The sequence below is a fragment of the Camarhynchus parvulus genome, chromosome 17, assembly GCF_901933205.1.
Source record: "Camarhynchus parvulus chromosome 17, STF_HiC, whole genome shotgun sequence".
NCBI classification, from domain to species: Eukaryota; Metazoa; Chordata; class Aves; order Passeriformes; family Thraupidae; genus Camarhynchus; species Camarhynchus parvulus.
In genome coordinates this window covers 10,580,037-10,604,023 of record NC_044587.1, presented here as the reverse complement: position 1 = coordinate 10,604,023, position 23,987 = coordinate 10,580,037, and the positions used below count along the sequence as shown (strand labels likewise).

At 57.4% G+C, this 23,987-nt stretch overlaps 1 protein-coding gene across 12 annotated transcripts in view; it reads right to left on the bottom strand.

Moving 5' to 3' along the window:
* Positions 1-23,578, bottom strand: part of GRIN1 (glutamate ionotropic receptor NMDA type subunit 1) — a 38,809-nt gene extending 15,231 nt beyond the window's left edge. For 7 of the 12 annotated variants that reach the window (XR_004061223.1, XM_030961483.1, XM_030961484.1 and 4 more), the window contains exons 1-14: positions 23,222-23,479; positions 19,550-19,684; positions 12,038-12,214; positions 7,788-7,850; positions 6,919-7,019; positions 6,350-6,471; positions 5,764-5,938; positions 4,254-4,398; positions 4,078-4,161; positions 2,794-2,929; positions 1,819-1,946; positions 1,474-1,638; positions 1,100-1,218; positions 302-414 (exon numbers count right to left, since the gene is read on the bottom strand). Coding sequence is in view for 11 of the 12 variants with exons in the window: in XM_030961483.1 (XP_030817343.1) it covers positions 302-414; positions 1,100-1,218; positions 1,474-1,638; positions 1,819-1,946; positions 2,794-2,929; positions 4,078-4,161; positions 4,254-4,398; positions 5,764-5,938; positions 6,350-6,471; positions 6,919-7,019; positions 7,788-7,850; positions 12,038-12,214; positions 19,550-19,684; positions 23,222-23,479 (1,921 nt within the window). In the remaining variant the exon portion in view is untranslated. Of the gene's footprint in view, positions 1-301; positions 415-1,099; positions 1,219-1,473; positions 1,639-1,818; positions 1,947-2,793; positions 2,930-4,077; positions 4,162-4,253; positions 4,399-5,763; positions 5,939-6,349; positions 6,472-6,918; positions 7,020-7,787; positions 7,851-12,037; positions 12,215-19,549; positions 19,685-23,221 lie in introns of all 12 variants that reach the window. The other 5 variants (XM_030961479.1, XM_030961486.1, XM_030961488.1 and 2 more) reach the window with 3 other exon arrangements.
* Positions 23,579-23,987: the final 409 nt, after the last annotated feature.

Genomic DNA, 23,987 nt, shown 5'->3' with positions numbered 1-23,987 from the left:
TGCTGTGTGCCACCCTGAGAGGGTGGGTAACCTTGGGCAGGGCATCCAGCCCAAGCTTCCCTGCCTTGTTTCCCATCTGGTGCTGGGGCTGGCAGGATGCCCTGACAACTGCCACAAATGTGCAACACTCAGCACCACCAATCTCCTGCCAGCCTGCTCCAGGGAGGGCTCAGGGAATGAGGTCCCATAGGGACCATGTGAGAGGAGGGGTCTGTGGAAGAGGGCAGGGGCTGCCCCCAGCCTGCCCAGCTCAGAGCCTGGGCTGCAGGGCAGAGCAGTCCTGCTGTGAGCTCTGACTCACCTTCTCCAATGCCAGAGTTCAGCAGGACTCCCCAGGAGAACCACATGGCTGAGGAGAGAGTCAGTGCATCTTCCTCCTCCTCCTCACTGTTTACTTTGAACCGGCCAAATGGGCTGGAAAACAAGATGAAGAACCCTTGTCATTCCCCTCACCCTGATTCCCAGGGCTCCCCACTGTGCCCTACATGTCCTGGTGCAGCCCTGTGTCCCTCATTCCTACAGACTGTGCCTGCTCCCAGGCAGCTCTTCCCTGCTGTGTCCCAGTGCCTGGCACATCCCCATGCTGACCTGCAGCCCTGCCTGGCTCACACTGCTCCTGGTCCCATCCCACTCTCTCCAGACCAGAAAGATCATCTGACCCTGGCCTGCTCGAGCCTCTCCCACTGCAGCACAGAGGGCTCCCTGCAGATCAGCCATCAAAGCCTCTGGGCACAGGGCTGAGGTGGGGCCAGGTGCCCTCAGAGGAGCTGCCACAGGGCCAAGGAAGGCCAAAGAGGAAATTCTCTCAGAGCCCAGAAGCTGACAGTGCTCTTGGTCAGGTATCTGCACAGCACCTGGTCTGACAGGTGTGTTCCACATCCCCACGTGCTGGGTACCCCAATATCCACATCCCTTAGCTTAGGCAGCCAGAGGGGCCAGGAGCCTCAGCCCAGCACTGGTGGGGCAGAGCAGGTGGGGTAAGTCCCTGTGAGAGCCTCCGAAGGGCTGCAAGATGTGCCCAAGCAAGGGACCCAGGGGACAGTTCCCAGGAGCACATCCCCATCCCCTCCAGATCCCGAGTGGCCCAAAGTGCACTCACCTGAATCGGTCTAAGAGGTACAACATCACTGCCACCACGTGCACAGACAACCCCACCAGCAGCCAGAGCGTGCTCTGGAAGGGCTGCATGAACGAGTCCAGGGTGCTGCGGGGGATTTCCTGCACACAGGAGAGAGGGAACAGCGCTGGCACCCCCCAGCTGCACCCACAGGGGCCCTGCCCCAAGCTCCTGCTGCTCAGGAAGGGTCAGCTTGGTGCAGGCAAGAGCCTGCATTAAAACCAGCAGCCTGGAGGCTGGAATTTGCATGGGCTGCTCTGGGCACTGCAGTCTGGGGAACGGGCACCTCCCGTTAGCTTGTGTCCATAGGGACTGCTACATCCCGTGTTCTACAAAAGCTCCCACCCAGCCCATACCTTCTTCACGAGGATGGTGAGGCCCTGGTACTTGAAGGGCTTGGAGAACTCAATGTACTGAGCCCGCTCGTTGTTGATGGTGAGGGGAGCCACAATCATGTCAGCCTGGCCACTCAGCAGCTCCCCCATCATCCCGTTCCACTCCTTCTTGTTGCTGTTGTTCACCTGCCAGGAAGCCAAGGCCGGGTCAGACCCCTGCCCTGACACACATCCCCCACCAGCCAGGACCCTGCACTTTTTAGGAATCCTGCATTGCCCTTCCACCCACCCTGCTCAGGAGAAGGGCGTGGGGGTGTTTCAACACACAATACAGGCAAAGAAAGATCACAGGCTGCCCAAACTCACCCTCTCTTGGGTACCAAATTTACCATCAGCCACCAGGTGAACCTCGTAGGTGAAGTTCATCACGCCTGCCAGGCGGATGAGCAGGTCGATGCAGAAGCCGTAGCAGCACAGGGCCACGGTGGGACGGCCTGGGGAGGGACAGGGGTGCCATGAGTGGGGTCAGCCCCAGCCAGGGACCCCCACAGCATCCCCCTGTTCCCAGGGAGAGCAGCCACCCCACGGCTCTGGCTCCATGTGGGATGGAACCACCTTATCCTTCAGGGCCATCTGGCTCTCACGCTGCCTCCAGCACGGGGGGTGTGGGCAGGCTGGGGACAAAGGGGTCCCATCCTTTGCCATGTCCCACTGAGGTGGGCTAAGAGGGGCTGCTGCCCACCTACTGCAGGGCAAGGAGAGGGCTCAGTGCACGTGCTGGAGGAGTCCTGACATGAGCCCAGCAGGCTGAACACAGCCCAGGACACAATTCAGGGGGGATGTTGTGCACAGGAAGGTGTGATGAGCCAAGGGGATGCCCTTCAGGCATTTGGGCAAGCCTAGCATTGCTGAGCAGGTCCCACCCCACACCAGGTGCTCACTCCTGATCCTGACACAGTTTCTGTGACAGTGTGAAACTGGTGCTGTGTCAGTGCAGCACGTGCTAACGTGCCTCGGGGTCCTTGCTGCTGCTGGAGATCAAGGCAGAGAGAACTGGAACATGTCAGGAGACAGAAATTTGGGATGCAATCCCTCAAAGCTGCCCTGGAGCCCATCGAGAAGAGAGACAGTGGGTAAGAGTCTGTTGGGCTCAAACCCCTGGATCCCAGGGCCCAACTCCTGCACAGCACTGCTCTGAGGCTGAGCTGATGGAGAGGAGGGGGTGTCTGGGGGCCAGCTGTGCTGTCACCGCTCTGTGCCTCATTCTCTGGGCTCCTGTGTGACTGAGCACCTTCCCTGGGACCCCTTCTTGGAATGGCAGTCCCCAGCAGACTGAGTTACCTGGGATGGTCTCATTGGGTCCAGTGCAGAAAACCTTTTTGACAGGATCTCCATTGATGGTGAATTCCTCCCTACATGTCCCATCTGCCTGAGTGGGCTTCACATACACAAAGGGCTCTTGGTGGATGGTCACAATCTGTGAGGTGAAGCACAAACATCCTCTGGTCTGTGTTTCCCTCCAGAGCTACATTCCCATGGTGGGAGCTGGGCTGCCCGCCCCACATGAGCTGTGGTGCCCTCCCCAGCTGCCATCTCAGCCCAGCAGCTTTGGCATGGGGAACCAGAGAATCCTCTAGGCTGGAAAAGACCTTTAAGATCATGAAATCCAACTGTTAACACAGCATTGCTGAGAAGAGCACCAAGGATATTTGCTTTCCCTGCACCTAAGGTGAGGAGTGTCCTCCTTGGTGTGACCCTTTCAGCTGAGCCTCAAAATCCCTTTCCCTAACAGGAGACTGATGGGAGACACAGCCAGGGCTAGTGCCTGGAAAGGGGCTCCAGACACTGCCCCAAGTTAATGCAGGTGTTTCAGTCCTGCCCTGGACCTTTCAGAAAAGCAGCAACCACAATATACCCATAGCACCTCTGCAGGGACAATGCTGCCAGTGGGAATGGGATTTCCCTTGCTGGACAAGTGAACAGTGCAACAAATGAATGGTCAAACTGGGAAGATCAGCCTGGCCAGGGTCCAGTCACTAAAGTGGGATCCAGTCACTGAAGGGGCTGCTGAGTGACACTTAGAGGAAGAGTATGAGAAGCAAAACAAGACTGGTGGGACCTTCTGCCAGTGTTACCTCCAGCTTCTGGCCATCAGCTCCTCAGGGATTTCCTGAGTTCAGCCTTACAGCCACCACCAATCCGCCCACCCTTCACAAGAGGGTTTAATCTGCTTTTGGATCTGTTTCCATCTGGCCTCCGCTCTGTCTAACAGAGCTGAACCATGCCTTGGCCAAAGGAGCCCATCCTCGTATTTCTCACAAATCTGTGACAGGTGTCCTCTGGCTCCCATGAGAAATGGTGAGCACCTTGTTCCTCCACCTTTCCATGTTGTTTTCTCTCATATTCACTTCCCACCTGTCTCTTTCCAAACCTAAGGATGCCTGCTGCCCTATCTAGATTGACTCCAGCTGAAAGTTGTGCTCTGAGCATGCTCCCATATCCTCTCCTGTCCTTGCAAATGCTGCTGCCAGCTGCAGAGCAGCCATGGAGGTGGAAGGCAGATGAAGTCACTGCCCAGCATGCAGAGAGCAGAGAAGCTCTGCCCCTAATGCCATTTGCTCTTACCTTCAGCTTGGTTGACATCTGATAGCCTTGAGGTTTCTCAGTTTCCCCGCCTGGCCAGATGATCTTCCTGTCGTTGGTCAGGACCTGAGATGGATCCCAGAGGAAGCAGATGGACATGAGGCCAAGGAGGACACCCCAGTGCCAGCCCCTCCCCACCCAGGCCAGCCTGCACGTACATTGCTGCCGTTGTAAATCCCAACCTGGACCAGTTTCCGGTTCTGCAGGTTCATGATGCTGTAGTTGGCAAATTTCCTGTCCCCATCCTCGTTGAACTCCACCCGGCCGGTGACACCCTCTGAGTACTTGGAGGACATCAACACCCTAGGGAGAGAAACACAGCTGGGACAACCTAGAACACCTGCTGTGCTCCTGAGGTGCCTCAGAAGGCATCAGAAAGGCAAATGCTTCCTCTCAGTTACCTGCCATAAGCTCACTACCCTGTACAAGTCCAGCCAAGGCTACCTATGGTCTGTTCATAGACCTGTGGTCATCCCCTCCTGCTGGATGGAATCAGTTTCCCAAATGTTCTCTGCCACATCTGCTGCCATTGCCCCCTGTTCTCCACCAGATCAGTCCCATTTCCCTTTGGAATGATCCATCCCACAGCACCCAAGGACACTTTCCTCTGGGGTTCCTTGGCAGGTGTGCCCATTGCTACAGCTTTGGGGCTGTGCCTAGCATCTGCCCATCCCAGCCTGGCCAGTGGCCCAGACACACACAAACATCACCAAGGAGAGAACCAGCCCCCAAACCCCGGGAAGGTGATAGCAGAGACCCACAGGATTGCCTGAGCCATTTGTGAAGAACAGCTTTGACTCACTCATGCCAAAGACTGTCACTGCAGGGGATGCCAGAAATGCCTCTAAAACCATCTCCAGGCCTTGCAGGTCTCATGCTCAACAGAACCCAGTCTGCAGAGAGTGGCTGCTGCACCAAGGTCCAGCCCCTGTGGGCCCAGCAGCTGCAGTGATGCAGGGATTGGGGTCTGGAAGCTCATGCAGGACCTGCTGATCCCCCTGCCCTGGCAGCAGCACCCCACAGGCACATGCTCCTGTCTGTGACACTCCAACCTCCACATCCACAGCACCAGGTATTGCTACAGCCAAGGGCAGCCTGTCCCATGCATTGACAGCTCCTGCCACCAAGCCCTGTGTGCAGCACTGGACCCATGCCACAGCCCTTGGAGTGCTCAGCAGGAAATGTGTCGGCAGCACTGAGAAAAAATGGGAGAGAAATATCCCCCTACCTTGACTGGGCAGAACCCTCCTCTCTCCCACATCCACCCATGGGATCAAGCTCCAGACTGGAGGAGGCCATGGTTCCCAGTCTTCTCCTCCTGGAGTCATTCCCTGCCCACACTCCCAGCTGTCTAGGCATTGCCCAGGGTAGCATGGGTTGACATGGACTGAATTGGTGCCAGGCACCGGGATGATGCCTAAACAGCCTGGAAAAACTGGGTGCCATTGCCTGAGCCTGTGTCTTGGGAGAGTTTTCTAGGAGAGATGTAGCCTTCACATCCAAATCATGCAGGACAGTCCAGGCAGCCCTGTGCCACATGCCCCAAAGCTTTAGTGACCCTGGACAGAGCCACCACGTCCTCTTGGACCTTTTCCACATGCTCCCACCTTTTCCAGCTCTCCCCCACCAGGTCCTCTGCTCCCTCCAGCAGGACCCTTTCCCCAATACCTCTTAAACAGGGGTCCTGTCTTCCAGATGTTGGTGTTGCCCACGCAGCCCCGCGGTGGGTCTGTGATGTTCTCCTTCTCGAACAAGTCGTGCACGGCCTGGGCCACCACGGCGACAGCGTCACTGATGTGGGCAGACTCGTTCTTGCCGTTGATGAGCTGCAGGCCGATCACTCCTGCCGCGGCAGATGGGGGCGGTCAGGTCAGCACTCCTGGGAGCCCAGGCTGCTCCAGCGTCACTGCCGTGCCCAGCTCTTGGGCACAGGGCTATGGGCTGGCACCTGGCACCCCCAGCTCCATCCCCAGGGCCCTGCCCAAGCCTTCCCGGGTGACAGGCAGCTTGCCAAGCCGCAGTGACACGGATCTGGGGCGCGGCAGCCCCAGGGTGGCCAAGGCCGGGTCCCCAGGCGGGCGGAGGGACGGAGAGCAGAGTGCGGGATCCTCCGTGCGGGACCCTCCGTGCGGGGCCAGCCGGCACCGCGCCCCGCAGCCCGAGGGGCCGCAGGGCAGCGCCGCCGATCCCCGCTCCCTCGGGCTCCCAGCCCCGCCGGTGGGTCTGTGATATTCGGGGCCCGGGAGGTGCCTACCGTCCGGGGCGTAGCGCAGGGCATTGCCCGAGATCTCCCGCTCCCCCACCAGCCACACGTAGCCCGAGCCCGTCATGTTGAGCATGGCTGCTGATCTGTACACCGTGGCCGCGTCATCCTCGCTGCAACGAGAGGGGAACGGCCATGGGGCTCCCGCTGAGCCAGGGCTGCGGCGGTGCCAGCCCGTGGGACTGTGACTGCTGGGCAATGGTTAAACCCTCGGTGCAGTGGGACCCTTGCTCTCAGCTTCGCCTGATCCCACAGCTCCCGGCGCTGCTGAGCGCCTGCACATCTGCCCATGGTGCTGCAGGCTGGGGGCCATCGGGCTGCCCTCCTTCCAGCCGGACCAGGACACGCCATCAGTGCCCAGGGCTGCTCCTGCACACAGCCAGCCACGCTGGGACTGCCCGTGCCCGGCCAGCGGCACCCCCAGCTGCCCGGACAGGGGCTGTCTGTGCGGGCTCTCTCAGGCTCCTCGCAAGGCGGTCAAACCCCAAATCCACTGACTCGAGCCCTGGGCAGCGCTGGGAGAGAGGAAATCCGAGCAGGGAGGGGCAGCACAGCCTCACCTGGCAGAGAGGATGATGACCCTGGCCTCCAGCTCCTTCGCCTCCAGCAGCAGCGCGGTCACATTTTTGGTCCCAGGGTCAAACTGAAGCACTTTCTCAGCCTGTGATGAGTGTGAGCAAAGCTGGTTAGTGAGTGAGCCCCCAGACTGGTGGTGAGAGCCATGCTATCTAGAAAAGGGTCAAGAGAATTCATTAAACTGCACAAAAGTCCGCTAAATAAGATTGGTTATAGTTATTTTTTTCTTTTTCTTTCCTTTCTTTCTTTTCTTTCTTTCCTTCCTTCCTTCCTTCCTTTTTTAAGGTTTTGACTTTTTGGTTGGTTTTTTTTTTTTGTTTTTTTTTTGCACTGTGCATGCAAACTGAAGTCAATCAAGACCCAAAAAGAGGCGTGCATTGTACAGGAAAGAGAAAAAGGCTTTGAAATGCAATTGAAAACTCAAACGAGTGTTGTTTTTCAAAAACATGGGAAATGAAAAAAACATATTGCACAGGGTTAACCTTTGGGAATCAAAGTGAGCAACTTACACCAAGGAACTGTTTCCTTTGGGGAGGAAAGGGGGTTGGTTCAACTTTTCAAAAAAAAAAAAAGAACTTGCAAGTTAATTACTGGTTCACATGCATGTTTCAAAAAGAAATCCTTCCAGGGTCAGCTGGCTAAGTTTCCATTCTCAAGTCCAAACCAAACTATCTCAACATAAAAACGTGCTACCAAGAAACATAGTCATGGATTTTTTTTTTTTCTTTTCTTTTCTTTTTTTCTCTTTCTCTCTTTTTTTTTTTTTTTTTTTTTTTAACTTTTCTGTTGGCTGTGGCTATTTTTCATTTGCTAGTTAGGTTGGTGGGCGGCGTGCATTTCCATGCATATATACCTTGGGTCCTCGCTTGTTGTCATAGGAAAGTTGGTCGAGGTTTTCATAGTTCCTTTTTTTACTCTGATGAATAATGTGCACAGAGAAAATATGTAGACACAGAAGAATATTATAAACAGTTGAAAATGACGTGTAGTAAAGCAATCCAACATCCACCTCCTCCTCCACTGTTTGCTAAAGGGTCTCTATAACGCTGGAGCTCGCAAAAACCACTATCAGGAGAGATTGTGCCTCAGCTCTCACGGGAGCATCACGGAGCAATCTGAGAGCAGAGCCTGAGTGGCACAGCTGGTGCGATGCAGTTGCATTTTCCCTTGAGGGACTGGGGGATTCTTCAGCAAGGAAGTTTTATCTTAAGCTCTGAAAGAATCTAAGGGCCTAAGTGGTGGGGTTTCCATGGAATTACTGTGGAAGTAAAGGACAAAATGTTGTGTACGGAAAGTGCTGGATAAAGGCAAACTGTTACAGTTCAGAGTATCAGCATTACTAGCATCACTAGCAGCATTACAGTCCTGTCCACCCTCAGAGAGTTCACACAAAGTGAGGTTTCTCAGCTGAACCTCTCACCCCCTGAAAGGAGGGAGCAGCTTCCTGAGCTCTGTTGACATCCAAAAGAGAAAGATAAAGTTCTCTAGGTGCCATGTGGGCTCAAAGCGTGGCAATATGAAGCGATGGTGAACATGGGATGGCATTGCAGCTTTTACCTGGTCCCTGGGGAGGGCCCAGGGCACCTCATGGCTCTGCAGCACACGGGTGGCCCTGGGAGGTGCAGCTACCTGAGACCAGGGCTGGCCCTAAGCGTGGCTAGGGTGGCTCACTGCTTGGTGGTCTCCATGCTGCTGCCTGGAGCATGCCAGGGGGGCTCAGAGCCTGCACTGACCCCGGAGAGATGGGGCTGGAGCAGAGATCCTGCTCCTCCCCTGCTCTGTGCCTCAGCTGCTGGTGCTACCTGGCCCCAGGGGAGCCCAGGGCAGGGCAGCCACTGCTGGAGGTTTCCTCTCAGCAGGCATTGGGCTGAGGGCCCAGAGCCTCTGCTCAGAGCCCTGACCCTGCAGCAGCCTGCACAGAGCCCCAGCACCTCCTGGGAGCAGCCCCTGGGGCAGGCCAGGCACAGCAACCTGATGGGGCCTTCGGGAGAGGGCTTGGCAGCTTTTGGTGGGACAGAGTGGGACATCTTGTCCTTGACCCCACCCCCGCTGAGCATCCCTGATCTGCGAACATGGGGTGTGGGACACAGCTCTACTCCCATCTCCACTTCTACAGAGCCTGATGGGAATGGATCCCTGCCAGGACCGGGGGTCCATGCTCCCAGGCTGCTCCTCAGACAGACAGATTGTTCTTCATCTTGCTTTCCAAACTCATTAGCTTGCCTTTTCCTGAGCATTCAGGCCAGTGTTTGGCAGGACATCTTGCCAGGTCTTCTTTCCATGCAGCTGTATGACCTTTCCTTTCTTCCCCTTGGACGCAGCCTGACAGGTTTCTGATTGCTTAAAGAAATTGGGTCCTGGCAAGGAAAAGTATGTGAAGAGGCAAAATCTGCTTGGAGCCCAGGTCTGCCTTCATTTCTGATGAGTCCCACAGTGAGGATTTCTGCAGTGGCTTCTGCTGGGCCTGCAGTGAGCCCTGGAGTAATGACTGCTACAAGGAGGCCAGAGATGCAGCAGGACAGCAGGAATGTTCTCCAATCAGGCAATGCTGGTCACTTCTCCCCAGGCACTGTCAATGTAGCCAAAAACTTGGTCATCCATGCTGCAGCCACCAACCAGAAATTCCTGGGATGTGCTGGCACCTTGGCCCAGGCTGGTCAGCAGAGTCTTCAGTACAACAAGGCTGGCAAGGCTGGCCCCTTATCACCTCTCCCTGTCACTAGCCCTGTTTCCAGAACTACACTAGTAATCCTCTTTTTCCCATTTTTCCATGTGGTCCTGCAGCCCTTCTCTGATCTTCATGTTTCACACAGGGACTGACAAATCAGAAGTTCCCTTTCCACCACATGCTCCTGCAATCACTCAACAATTTGCCACTTTCATGCAGGCCACTGTCCCAGAGAAAGGCAGGCAGCACAGCAAGGAGCTGCCACCTTTGACACCAGGCTCTGGTTCCAGTGTCCAGCACTCCCTTCCGAGCCCCATGAACGAGCAGAGCTGTGCTGGTGGAGCAGCTCCAGGCTGAGGGTTGCTGCAGACAGCCCCAGGACAAGGCCAGGCCATGCCAGCACAGCCTGGGTGCTGGGCTCAGGGTGCTGCTGGAGCTGCAGACCCACACAGTGGTGCCAGGTGGCACACGGGGCTGGCACAGACCCTGGGGGCAAAGCCATGCCCCAAACCAAGGGCCCAGATGGCAGGTGAGTCTCTGACCCTGAGCAGGTCCTCCATGTCCTCAGGGGCTGTGATCTAAGCCTTGAAGAGGTTGAGATCAGGTCTCCTGCCTGCTCCCTCCCCAGGGCCCAGGCTGCCCTTGGAAAGGCTGGGGAGGGCCCCTGGTACAACTTCATGGCATGGAAAGAGTCAGCACAGCCGTGATCAGAAGAGAGACTGGAGAGAAGAGGTGGAGGAAGACAGGAAAGCCCCAACGGGGTGTCTGCCACCTGCAAGACCAGTCAGACCAGTCTGCCTGACCTTTGTCAAAGGAAAAAGCAACAAGATGCAGTGGCACACCCCAAAGGGAAGGCAAGGTGACCTGCTGGGACAGAGCAGGTGCCCCAGGCTGGAGAGTGGCTCGAGCAGCCCAGGGGCTGCCAGAGGACACCAAGATGTGGCAGCTGCAGTGCAAAATGGGGAAGGTCTGAGGACAGACCCTCCCTCCCCATCTTCCAAGCTCTCAAAGGCTTTCCTGCAGGGTGGGCAGGCTGAAGAAGAAATGCACCCCATGCCTGGAGCACCACATGGGGCAGGTGGGAGTGGAGGCATGAGAGGGAACAGCAGAATGGGATGCAGAGGAACTAGAGGAAAACAGAAAGTGGAATTCAAAAGATGCAAGAGGAGGGAGAGAGACTGATAATGGCTCTCCCTGTATGAAGGGTTTTGTGCTGGGAAGAGGCTTTGGAGAAGAATACTGTCCTGCTGTCACCCAGTGGGAAGCTGCCCTTGGAGGCAGGAGGATCCCTGTGTGGCTGGTGGAACATGAGTGCCTTGAGACAGCCTGGGATGCAGCAAGGATGAAATTTCTTGAAAATCACTGCATAATCAGGAGTCTGTTGGTCAGTGTGGCTTGTGCCAGCCTGCACCCCTGCAGCAGTTCTTCCTCCAGGGTGATGAAGAGCAGTCTCAGTGTCCCATCTCTCAGCTCAGCCACCAACTCCAACCACAAGAAGCATCCATGGCCATATCTCAACAGCTGAGAGACTGCCAAAGATCTAGCAGCTGCAGGTGGGGCTGCAAAGAGCAAGTTGGGGTCCCTGCCTGGGAGGGAACATCCCCAAATGGGTGCCTGTCCTGATGCTGCTGGAGACTGGATGAACTCAGGCTCTGCCCATTTGAAGGGGACCTCACCCTACCCCAGGAGAGAGGATGTGCTGGGACTCCCTCCCGCAGGACAGGAGATGCTTCCTTGCCTTCCAGATTGCAGCCACAGCTTCCTGTGCTCTTCTTCTGTGCTGGCCTTGAGCACTTGTTCAGTCCTTGCCCTGCAGGCTGCAGGTCTGTGCTCTGTCCCCCTGCCTGCCTCCCTCCCTGCTCCCCTGGCCCTGAGAGCAGGATGAGGTCCCAGAGCCGGCCCTGCCATGCATGGGGTGTCGGGAAAGCAGCGTTTGGGTGTGCTGCGATGAGATGGGAACGGGCCCACAGCGCTGCCCAGGGGCTCAGAGCCCCGTGCCCCTGCCAGGCACCGAGCTCAGCCCCCATGGCCAATTCAGAAGCTGCTCTGCAGGGTGGGTTGGGCACTGCTGGCTCTGCCTGGCCCTGGGTGGCTGCAGTGGGGCAGGTGCTTCCCTACACTGAGAGACTGGTCCTCTCCTTGGGTGGGAAACTCGGGCAAGGCATTTGCAGAGCTCCAGGTTATCCTTCCCTTCATTTTGTAGTCGATTTACATGTAGGAGATTTTGACCATGGCAAAGCAAGTGAAATGAATAAAGTACAAAGTTCTGTCAGGTACTAGTCAGACACTGTTGATGCTTTAAGCATGTTAGCCATGTTACAATGGAAAGAAAAGGTGTTTTACATACAGAAATCTACATACATACAACAGCCCAAGACTTCTAGTTTCGTTGTTGTTGCTTAAACAAAGCTACAAGACAATGTTCAGGAACTCACCTTGGACTCTTTCTCCTCCAGGAGGGTCTCCAGCTTCTTCTGTGCAGCACGACCCTCGTGGTCGTCGCTGACTATCAGGATGACGTGGTTCCAGTTGAAGACTCTCATCATCTCAAACCAGACGTTGGCCTGGTGAGAGTAGGGTGGGACCGTGCGCAAAAAGGACAGGTGGATGCTCTGCAAGGGAGAACAAGAGCTCAACACAAACTGTGGGGCTGCCAGCCACGTTTGCAGGGACAGGGACAGGGACAGGGACAGGGACAGGGACAAGGACAGGGACAGGGACAGGGACAGGGACCCATTCTGGGATGCACACCTTGAGCTAACCTCTGGGACCTGCATCCTTCCTTCTGGCAGGGAAGCAAACCCTGGATGTGACTTTGCACCTTTCTGTGGTTAAACCAGAGCATGGCAAAGAGGGGTTTCTGCTTTGTGCTCCATAAATGCACAGAGAAGAAAAGCCCAGCAGTGTTCAGTGCAAATATAGCCTTGCCTCTTGACCTTTTAAATGATTACCGGACAATGGACATCAAAAAGCAGAAGAATTCCCTTCAGAAGGCAAGAGGCAGGTACAGGCAGCTGTGTGCTCGTCATGTGCCATGGCAGAAGTTCAGAAAGGCAGTTTTATAACATGCTCCCTGGCTCTTTCTAGGTCAGCCTGTTCTGCAGCAGCAGGCAGAGGAGGCAGCTCTGGACCCGTGCCCCAGCAAACCTCTCTGCTTGGGTTAAAGACATCGTTATGGTTGGGTGATTGTGCAATAGCAATTCCAGCCTAATTAAGTACACTGCTCTTAGGGGAGCAATCAGACCAAAAGCTGGAGCTGACAGAGAGCTTTCAAACAAATGCAGCTTGTCCAAAAAGCCCTGGAGTCAAATATTAGGAAGTGAAAATGCTCATGCTCAGCATGGACCCTGCTTGACAGCCCAGCTACATGCTGGAGGGAGGCAGGAGCCAGAACTGCAGAGGGCAAAAATAAAGCACCATAATATTTCTTTCTCTAAGGCTGAGATGCTTGTCTGAACCAAACAGGGCTTGTCCAGACCTGCTCATCCAGAGACCTGACCCAGAATGGATCAGAAATGTCCTGAATGGGCCAAAGTAATACACATTGGGAAGGAAAAGGCATCATGTCCCCCATGGACACACACAGGAGGAACAGACACACCAGATAAATCCTCTTCCTCACACTCCACGCAGTGATAATGTCAGACCAGACCATGAAATGTGTAGAAAAGGATGCAAACTCCCTGCTGTGCTCAGGGCTCCCTGCACAGGCTCAGCAGATCCCTGCTCCTGCCCGAGCCCAGCACTGGGGAACAGGGGAGTAGCAGAGCCACCACAGCACTGGGAACATTTCCTGAACCTGAGACCCTGAGGAGAAGGGTGGATGTTTAACCAGAGGAGAAAAAATCCAGGAGAGCCCCAACATGACCTTCAGAGTAGGAGATACAAACACTGGAGTTACAGGAAGAGCAGCTCACCCCACAAACCCATGGGATTGGGAAAAAGCCCCATAGGGACAAACAATGGAAAGACAACCATGGTGTCCTCACTAATACAGTGTGCAAGAGCTCTTTGCAGTCAGCAGAGATGCCCAGGAATTTCCAGGTCCAGCTGCACAGCCTGGGCCAGTGGCACACCACCTGGGTCTAAGCATTTTTAATTTTCAACCCCAGAGCATTTTAATTGCTTTAAGGAAATCCAGGGAAAGTGAAACTGGAAACAGGAAAAAATCAGAAGAGAGAAAAGAGATGAAAAAATAACAGAAAAGCCAATATTAAAAAAAGAAATCAGAGAAACACAAGTTAAACATCTATAAAAATTCTTCCAATCCCTTTTTCAAATGAAAAAAAATCTTTGAAATTTCTGTATATTGCATCAAATTACTTTCTAGCTTCCCAATCAGCTTGCAAAAATAGTGTTTAACTAGTCATGGCATTCTTGAGTATTGTAAATACATATCACTTGGTTCAGAGGAAAAAAACCTGCAAGGTTGTTGGGGGGCAGCAGGCTTTAACAGTCCAGACAAATTTGCTTTCTGAGGTGGTGTCAAAAGGGTCATGGACAGACTCTGGTGGAATCTCAGCTTCTGGATCCCTGAACTGTGGTTTTCAAAAGGGATAATGAAGAAAAATTCATGTCAAGTGCTGAGCTGAGATCTCAGGATGAGCACTCATGGTCTGACACAGCTTTTGAAGCACCTGGGACTCCTGAGCATCTCTGCAAGGGCCAAAGATTGGCAGAAAAATGACCAGAGTCCCCCAGGGGTTCACACGGGCAGGTTGTGCTGTGCAGAGGCAGGTGAGGATCCAGCTTGGTGTGATGTGATACTCCCACCTCAGCACACACAGTGACATCCCCCAGGTCCCTGTCACACTCCCTGGAACTCAGCACAGAGCTCAGCTGGGCATGGGCACACGGGCTGCACTGCAGAGGATGGGGGCAGTGATTTATGCACCCTAATTAGCCCATTTTTTGGCAAATAACTGTAAAAAAAGACCTGTGTTTTTTAGCAGAGCCCCTGTGAGACAGCCAGCCCAGCTGGTGGGCTCACTCAGCTGCACCAGCTGTGCCCTTGGTGCTGTTCCAGCCCTTGAACTCAGGGCTGTCATCCCTCCCTCCCTGCCCTCAGATCAGGCACACAGCAAAAGCTGCTCCTCACTATGAACCCACACTGGCCTTGTGGGGTGCTTTGTAGGATCCTCACCCCTTGCTCTGCTCTGAGTGTGCCTGGTGCCAGCCAGGGCTGGAGTGGGACCATGGCAATGGCTCACAGCAGCCCCAAACCTCCCTGTAGCCCACCCACAGCTCAGAGCTCAGCCCTGTGCTCCCCCACTTCATTCTAGCCTTGCAAAAGGGCAGCAAACACAGGCTGGGCTGAAATCCAGTGCCCAAGCTCAGCAGGAACCCAGGGGCTGGAGCCAAAAATCACCAGAGGGAGCAGGGTTGGGAGGCTGGAGATATTTCCTGGGAAGGTGGGCAGGCCCTGGCACAGGGTGCCCAGAGCAGCTGTGGCTGCCCCTGGATCCCTGGCAGTGCCCAAGGCCAGGCTGGGCAGGGCTGGGAGCACCTGGGACAGTGGGAGGTGTCCCTGCCATGGCAGGGGTGGCACTGGATGGGCTTTAAGGTCCCTTCCAGCCCAAACCAATCTGGGATTCTGTGATGATTCTGTGTGGGGTCAGGACTTGAGAGCTGCAAATATCCGATGCAAGCCCATACAAAGAGGAGCTTTTTGAGCAGATGATCATGTGTGTGTGTGTGTGTGTGTGTGTGTGTGAAAGCACAGACTGTGTGTGCATGCACAGCTGTGAGCCTGCACCTACAGGAAGCACAGGAGTGCAACCCCCCTGCAGGGAAGGTGCTGAAATCCTGTGCACAGCCTGGCTCTGAGCTGGGGGAGAGCACTGCGGGTGCCTTGGCATGGGGATTTTACCCACTGGGGCCAGCAGGCAGGGCCTCTGTGTCCCATCAGGGCCTTGCAGAGCGCCATGAGTGAAGGGTCTGTGACCTTCTGCACTCCTGCCTGCCCAGGGGCTCAGCCCAGGGCTGGGGGAGGGATTTTCCCTGCAGGCTGAAGGGAGCAATGTGCCTTTGCTTCATTACCTGTGGCAGTGGGGTCAGCTCCCCTGCTAGCAATGCACTCCCAGCTGAGCTGCCTGGGGAATTTCAGAGCTTGACAGAGATCCCAATCTGCAGAGCTCCTGAAAATTTGGTAAAATTTACCAGCTGGGCATGAGAAATAAGTGTTGGCCAGTGTTTCCATGGAGGGATCCTGCCCACTGCCCCACATGAGAGCTGTGGAGGTGGGAGGGAGCTGAGATAGCTCTGAGACAGCTCAGACAAGTGCAGGGAGGGATTTTGGGGCAGAGCTCAGACTAAAGTGCACTCTGTGCCTTTCCCTGCAGTGCGCGGAGGAAGGGATGGGCAGGGCCACTGTGGGGCTGTGGGGCTGCTCTGTCCTGCTCCCAGCTGGAATCTGATCCTGTGGGGATCTGCTGCCCTGTGGGGGCTCCATCAGGCCATCCCTCCACCTCCCTGGCCTGCTCTTGCACATTCCAGGCTGTCCTGCTGAGGGCTGTCCTGCCCTGCTGAGAGATCTCCTGTCCTGCTGAGGGATCTCCTGCCCTGCTGAGCATTCTCCTGCCCTGCTGAGGGCTGTCCTGCCCTGCTGAGGGCTCTCCTGCCCTGCTGAGGGATCTCCTGTCCTGCTGAGGGCTGTCCTGCCCTGCTGAGGGATCTCCTGCCCTGCTGAGTGCTGTGCTGCCCTGCTGAGGGTTTCCTGCCCTCCTGAGTGGTTTCCTGCCCTGCTGAGTGGTTTCCTGCCCTGCTGAGGCCTGTGCTCCGCACTCCCAGGACAAACATCTCTGTGCTGCACCAAGCAGCCTCTCCACTCATCACCTGTGGGTGCCAGTGAAGGAGTACTGACCCTGACCTTGTCAACAAAAGCCACTTTTGTCCCCACCTGCATCTTCCCAGCCCTAACAGGGCTCCTGCTGAGCATGGGTTGCCGATGAGACAGTAACAAAGCAGAAAACCCTTTCAGTGAACAAGCCCTGTGAGGGCCTGGAATGGTTCCACTGAGAGCAGGAACCAGAGGGAAATTCATCCCCTGACTGGGGAGAGAGACAGACCTCACTTAACCACCAGGGCAAGGTGCTGGAACTGAAGAAGCTCTCCAATTGCAGCATGTCTAAACTCCATTTTCCAACTCCTCCAGCAGCAGAGCAGGTATCATAATTTATGAATTTATTATTAATTTATTAATTTATTAATTTATTAATTTATCTCCCTCTTCCTCTGCTGCAATAATCTGCTGTGGGGTGGTGAGGGGCTCAGCAGCCAGGGTGTCCCTCCAGCCCCACAGGTCCCAGGTGGTGGTGTTGAAGAGCACAGACCTTCCTGAGCTCTGCATCCCCAGCTCTGCTCTCACACTCGCTGTCAGCTCACACTTTTCATGGCGCCAGCATGTCAGTGTCAGCTCGTTTGTTCCAGCTGAGATGCAGAGCAGAGAGAAACACCCCCAGTGGGCTGTGGGGAACAGGAGCACTGAGGGAAAGTCAGAGGGGGATTTTTGCAATGCTCAGCCCATGAGATCTCCCCGGAGGGCTCCCCATAGCCATGGACTCCACAGTGATGGGAACCACTCTGCTGCCTTTACCTTGAGAGTGCCTCTCTCCCCCAGCTCCCTGCTGGCCTCTCTCAGAGGTGATGGATCCCAGAGACCCCTCCCCAGCAGGCAGGGCTGTGCTGGGTGCTCAGAGGGCCTCAGTGGAGGGACAGCTCATGATTTCATAAGATGTACAAGGAGGCCAAGCCAGAGTGCTCTGCCTGATAACTGCAGTATTATTTCTAGAACAAATGGTTGGATACTGGAGCAGTAAAACTCACTTCCCTTGCGTATCCTTTCTGAAAGATTGGTACAGCTCATGGACCACTGTGCTTGACTGGAGATGCTCTGAGAGCATCAAAAGGTTCTGGGCAAACCCGTCCAAGCTGAGGCCCACACCCTTCCTCCCCTGGTAGCCTTGAGAGGACCAAAATTAACCCCAACTTCAGCCCCCTGTGAAATTCAGCTAAAATTGTCTGATGCCTCCAAAACCAATTAGAGGCGTACATAAAAAGTGAGCCTACAAGCTTGTTTCCATAGAAACTAAGCTGAAAGATATAATTTCCTGAATTAAAACAAAAAAGAAAGCAAGCTGATCACTGGAAACCAAAAAGGGAACAGCTGAATATCCCTGTGTCACGAGTCAGCCTGTCCTGCATGGGGTGTGCAGAACCTTCCACTGTCCTGTCCCACAGTTCCACACCCCTCTGTCCCCCACTCCACTCCCACCTTTGCTGTCCCCTCCACTGTCCAAACATCCTTTGTTCCTCTACCCAGTCCCTGCCTGCAGCTTCATCTCCTGCCTGCAGCTCCTGCTCTTCAGAGAGCTCCAAGCCTTGGTGGGCAGGAGCTGAGCACGATGCCAGCCAGGCAGGAGCTCTCTGAGGGTCTGGGGTGGGCAGCCTGGGCTCCCTGCCCAGCCTCTGCCAGGCAGGTGCACCCCTGAACTTGCTCAACACACCAAATATTCCCTGGAGAGCATCTCCCTGCCAGCACACTGGGTCACCACTGTGGGTGTCTCCCCCAGCCCTGAAGGGAGCCAGGTGGGGGTTATGAGGCTGCTCTGCAGAAAATGGGTTTTAAAAAGGACAAGACTGGCAGAAGGAGAGGACAGGGTCAGCCCTGGGGGAGAGCACTCCAGGCCAGCACAGGTGGGCAGGGCTGCCTTACTGGGCACAGCCCTGCAGAGATGGAGCAGAGAGGAGGTGCAGGGTCCCTTCTTGCTGCCATGGTGGGCCCTGTGACAAGGACCCTCCCAGTGACATTCCTGTCAGATCTATCTCCTCCCCAGAGCAGCAAGAAGCAAATCCCCTCCTGAACGCTTCCTGCCTGCTCTGCCAGCCCTTCTACCATCCCTTTCCATCTACCCATGCCTGGTGGGACCCTGGCAGGGTGTGCAGGTCCCCAGCCCTGCCAGCCACCATCACCATCCTGGCTTGCTGACCACCCTGCCATGGCTTCCCTGCTGGGAGATGCCAAAATCTGCTGCTGCTCCAGCCAAGCAGTGCTGTTGGTGCCTCTCTGGGAGCTGCTGCTCCTCCTCCTGAAATTTGACTTTATTTACCATGTAGGTGGAGTGACTATTTTTGCACTGAACATTTACATTTGTGAATATTCACATTTTCCAAGCAAAGGCTGATTCGTGCTTTGAAGCAGGCTCGATCTCACCCACTGAGCTCGTGTGCTGGATGAAATCCTGCAATGGCATTTGGAAGGCCTGGCTCTGCTCAGCTCCTCCTTTGCCTTTCCTAAGGCTTTAGGTGTTTGCCAAATGGGCTGTGAGCTGAGGGCCAGGGCAGCACCTCATCGCCCAGGACCTCATCCAGCCTGGAAGTCTCTGAGTTCCCACAGAGGCAGCTGAGACACTGGAATCTGAGCCTCTGTCTTGAGTGCTGACCAGACTGAATGCCATGTGAAGCCTCAGGATATTCTGTCATCTCCCCTACCAATATCCCACAAACCCAGAGAAGTGAATGCAACCAAACAACCTCCCAGTGCCAGAGAGATCCTGCCCAATGTTCAGGCTCTAACAGGACCCTCTGCCCCTCCCAGGCCCCCCCAGCCCCCAGGAGCCCCTGGCTGGCAGCAGAGAGCAGGGCAGGAGCCAGCCTGTGCCTCTGCCCTGGCTGGGGAGCAGCGAGCCCGGCAGCCTGGCAGAGCAGCGCTGCAGAAATCATCCCGGGCTATGTAGGTCAGCACTGGCAGCTGCAAAAAAATTATGTACCCTGGAATGCAGGGGGGAGAGAGAAAGAGAGAGAGAGAGAGAGAGAGAGAGAGAGAGTGCTGCAGGCTGGGCTGGAGAGGGTGGACGGACAGACACAGAGTGCAGACATCATGAGCCCTCCTGCCGGGCACTCCTGATTTACAGCACACGTATGAGGTACCAGAAGCATGCATCAGTTACCTTATCAGAGTATATAGACATGCGTGTTGTCAGACCAATGACAGGGATCCTGTAGAAGCCAGCTGTGTATGATACAGGTGTTGGTGTTAGGTGATCGTTGGGAGCAGGAGGGTGACTAACTAATATTGCATAGACCTGTAGGACAGGATACACGACACAAACATTATTTCACGGGAGCGCAACGGCCATCGAGCGTGATTTTTTTTCCCTTTTCTTTTCTGCAGTGCTAAACAGCCCCACGTTAACATGACAATGGCACTGCAACGGCTCGGAATGGGGAGGCAAGGGCTGTGCCGGGAGCCGGGGTGCTGTGCCACGGCTGGAGGGGATGGCTCTGCTCAGGGTTCCAATGGAATGCCGTGCCCAGGCGCTCCGCTCGCTAAACTAATAACTGCCATGGATTAAAGGGAAGCATCTCCCTTCCAGTCACACTGTGTAATGCGATTTCTTTAACCACACATTTAATACTCGGTTGTAATTCCCCTCTGAGGACCATTAGGAACAAAGTGGTCAGCTGGGACTGTGGCGGGAGCGCGGAGCCAGGGAGCGCATCAGCCATCTGGCCCTGGGCACACGGGAATGGCAGAGCCCGGAGGGCGGGGGCAGGAGCCGGGAGCTGCCCTCGGCCGAGGATCTGGGCTGTACCAAAATGCGAGAGGAGGATCTCGGCAATTCTGCTGTTACAGCAGGGCTGGGTTTTGGTCTCCAGCCGGATCCTACTTTGTGTCAAAGGGAGAGGAAGGAGCTGGGTACTCCCTGGGGATCCTTTATTACACCAATGCCCTTTCGCAGCATAAGGAATGTCCCCAGCTGGTGACAGATCTCCAGCTAGGGCGAATCAGTGCAAGGACTTTGATGTCTGGAGGAAATAACTCTTCCTTCTCCAAGCATCTGCCCAAGCCCCAGGATGTGCCCAGCACCCGGGCTGGAGGGACAGATTGCCAGGACAGGAGGATGGAGCCTGCCTGAGGAAGGGCCCTGGAGTCTGGGGGAAGAGGGAGGATCCTGCTTGGCATTGGGAGGGAGTGAATTGAGGGTGCAGAGGGATCTGGGCCAGGGGCTGGAGACCCTACGTGGGAGTAGGTAGAAATTGCTAGAGAAAAGGTTGGGAAGGTTCTGGGGATGCAGGAGGAGGGGATGCCCTGGGCAGAGGTGCCCGGTGTGACACAGGGGGCGAGGACCCGCACCCAGCAGGGCGCTGGGGCAGGAGCAGGCTCGGGGGCAGCGGCGGGGCCGTGCGGGGCTCGGTTTGTGCCGTGGCGCACCGCAGCCGCCGGCAGGAGCCATTTTGGGCGCGCGGGCTGCCAGCCCCTCCTGCGCCCCGCAGCCCCCGCTCGGGCACGGCGCCAGCGAGCGGGGACCGAGCGGGGCACAGCGGCCGGGACAGCCCCCGGCGGGTCGGACAGAGCGGGCACCCCGAGCCCGGCGCCCCCAGCGCCCCCAGCAGCCCCGGCCGCGCTGCCCCCGCACGGCTGTGCCGGTCCCCACGCTGCGCGGGGACAAGGCGGGGAGGGGCACGGCCACGGGCATCCATCGGCCGGCGGCGCTGAATGGTGCCTCGGCTCAGTGCGGGACCCGCTGAGCCTCCCCCGCTGCCCGGGGACAGCGGCGAGAGCCCGCGCTGCCCGGCCCGGCCACCTCCCCAGGGCTGTCCCGGCTACCCTGCACCGCCACGGGGGGAGGCTGAGCCGCAAAGGGTCAGCTCTGCCCCGCGCTGACAGCCCCCTGCCCTGCCGGCCGTGTGTGCCATACGCCTTTCCCTGCGCCCTGGGGCGGCTCAGGCTCCGTTCCTGCGGCTCGGGGCCGCGTTCCCATCTGCGCGGGCCCACGCGGGTGCGGCGTGGGCTGGAGTGGGGTGGGTCTGTACCTGCTCGCCCGTCCCCCGATGGCCCCGACTGACGGCCTGGGGGTTAGCCGGGCTCTGCACCCAGGGCAGGGGAGCTGGAGAGGCCGGGCCAGGGCTGCACCCGCCGGCACCGGGGGCTCGGGCTGCACCCAAAGGTGCGCTGAGAGTCACCTGGGGCACAGGAGCGAGGAGCATTCTGTGCTCTGTGCACAGTCACACACAGCACACACCGAGTCTGTGTGCGTGTGCACCCTGGGTCTGTGTGTCTGTGTGTCCGTGTGTCTCTGTGTCTGTGTGTCTGAGTGTCTGTGCAGGTGTGCACTCTGGGTCTGTGTGTCTGTGTGTCCGTGTGTGCCATGCCTGTATGTCTGCACCCGCAGCTGTGTATGCCCGTGTCCCGGGTGTGAGTGTGGCAGTGGGTGTGCCCGGTGTGCGTGTCCATGTGTCACAGCAGCTGTGCACGCTGGCACAAGTGCAGACATGTTTTGTGTGAGCCCATCTTTGCACAGCACTGCATGTGTGCACATGGAGTGTGTGTGCACATGGAATGTGGGCACACGGAATGTGTGTGTGCATGGAATCTGTATGTGCACATGGTGTGAGTGTGCACATTGTGTGTGTGTGTGTATGCATGGAATCTGTGTTTGCACATGGTGTGTGTGTGCACATAGAGTGTGTGTGTGTGTGTGTGTGTGTGTGTGTGTGTGTGTGTGTGTGTGTGTGTGTGCATGGAATGTGTGCACATGCAGTGCAGCCCGTGGGCATTCCCACATGTGTGTGAGGGCACAGTCTGCGTGCATGCACGGTGCTCCCTGTGCCCACGTGTCCCCCCAGTTTGGGGGTGCCCGTGTGTGCTCACACCTGGCTCTGTGTGTGCCCGTGGTGCCTGTGTGTGGTGTAGGTGTGTGTGCACATTGCTGTGTGCACGCACAGTGTGGGGTGGGCATGTATGTGCACAACCCAGGGAATGGGGGCCTGTGTGTGCCCAGAGTGTGAGCCTGTGTGTGCCCAGGGGCTGTGTGTGAGCCTGTGTGTGCTCAGTATGTGTGAATCTGTGCATGCCTGGGCTTTGTATGTGAGTCTGTGTGTGCCTGAGCTTCATGTGTGAGCCTGCGTGTGCTCAAGGGCTGTGTCCGTGTTAGTTTATATGTGTTCAGGCTTCGTGTGTGAGTCTGTGCCTGCCTGGGCTTCGTGTGTGAGCCCATGTGTGTCCTGGTGTGCGTGTGGGTGCTTGTGTGCACTCCAGAGTGTGTGTGTGATCCCTGTGTGCCCTGGAGTGCTGGTGTGAGCCCGTGTGTGCCCGGGGGCGTGTGATGCCCATGTGCACCCTGGGGTGTGTGTGTGTGAGCTTGTGCATGCTCTGAGCTGTGTGTGTGAGCCCATGTGTTATCCGGGTGGGTGCTGCAGGTGGCCCTGCGTGCCCTGGGCAGTGTGTGCGAGCCTGTATGTGCCTGGAGGCTGTGTGGGTGCCAGTGTGTGCTCCAGGGTGTCTGTGAGTGCACAGGTGTGCCCCAGGGTGTCTGTGGGTGCCAGTGTGTGCCCCAGGGTGTCTGTGGGTGCCCGGGTGTGCCCGGGCTGTGTGCGGGTGCCCCGGTGTGCCCGGGGGTGCGGGGAGCGCTCAGCCGGCCGCGCTTACATAAAGGCTGCAATGCGGGCAGCGTGCCCCGGGCCCGGAGAGACCCCGCACGCTCGGCTCGGCTCGGCTCGGCTCAGCTCGGCTCGGCTCGGCCGGGGGGCACGGCGGGGCCGGGGCGGGGTGGCCGCGGGGGCGGCGGCTCGGGTCCCGCCGGGGCCGGGGCGGGGAGGGGGGCGCCGTCCCGGGGTACCTGGCTGGAGATGAGGTCCTCGCAGACGGACAGGGCCATCTGGATGGCGTTGGGCTTGTGGGTGACGGAGGTGGCGTTGAGCTGGAGCTTCCAGGTGCCGTGCCGCTTGTTGGCCTGGTTCACCGCCTCGCGGAAGATCTGCTCGTGCTTCTTGGTGCTCAGCACCGCGCCGATATTGACGATCTTAGGGTCGCAGCCGGCGCGGGCGAAGGACGAGGAGAAGAGGAGGGCGAGCAGCAGCAGCCGCATGGTGCTCATCCACGGGCGGCCCGGAGCCCGCCGGGCCCCCCGCGCCCCCCGCCCGCCCGCCCCGCGGGCCGCCCGCCCGGCTCAGCGCGGCCCCATCGGGCTCGGCCCCGGGCCGTGCCCGGCACTCGGCGCGGGCGCTGCGGGCGCTGCGGGCGCTGCCGGGCGCTCTCCCCGGTGCTGAAGCGCCCGCGCCGCCGCCGCCGCCGCTGCGCCCCGCCCCGCCCGCCCCGCGCTGCCGCAGCGCCCGCCCCGGCCCGCCCCGGGACCCCCGCCCGCCCCGGGCGCTGCGGCAGAGCCCCCCTCCCCTCCCCTGCTGCGGGGTGTGCGGGGTCGCTGCGGGGTCGGTGGCACCGCTGGCGGGGCGCGGGTCCCGCTGGCCCCGTGCGGGTGCGGCTGCGTCCCGCAGATCCTGCGAGAGTCGTTTGTGCGGGGGGTGAGGGGCTGAGCTCTGGGGGTCCCGCTCCGCCCTTTTCACCTACAGTGCCCTTTCGGGATCAGGGAATTCCCGGTGCCTCGG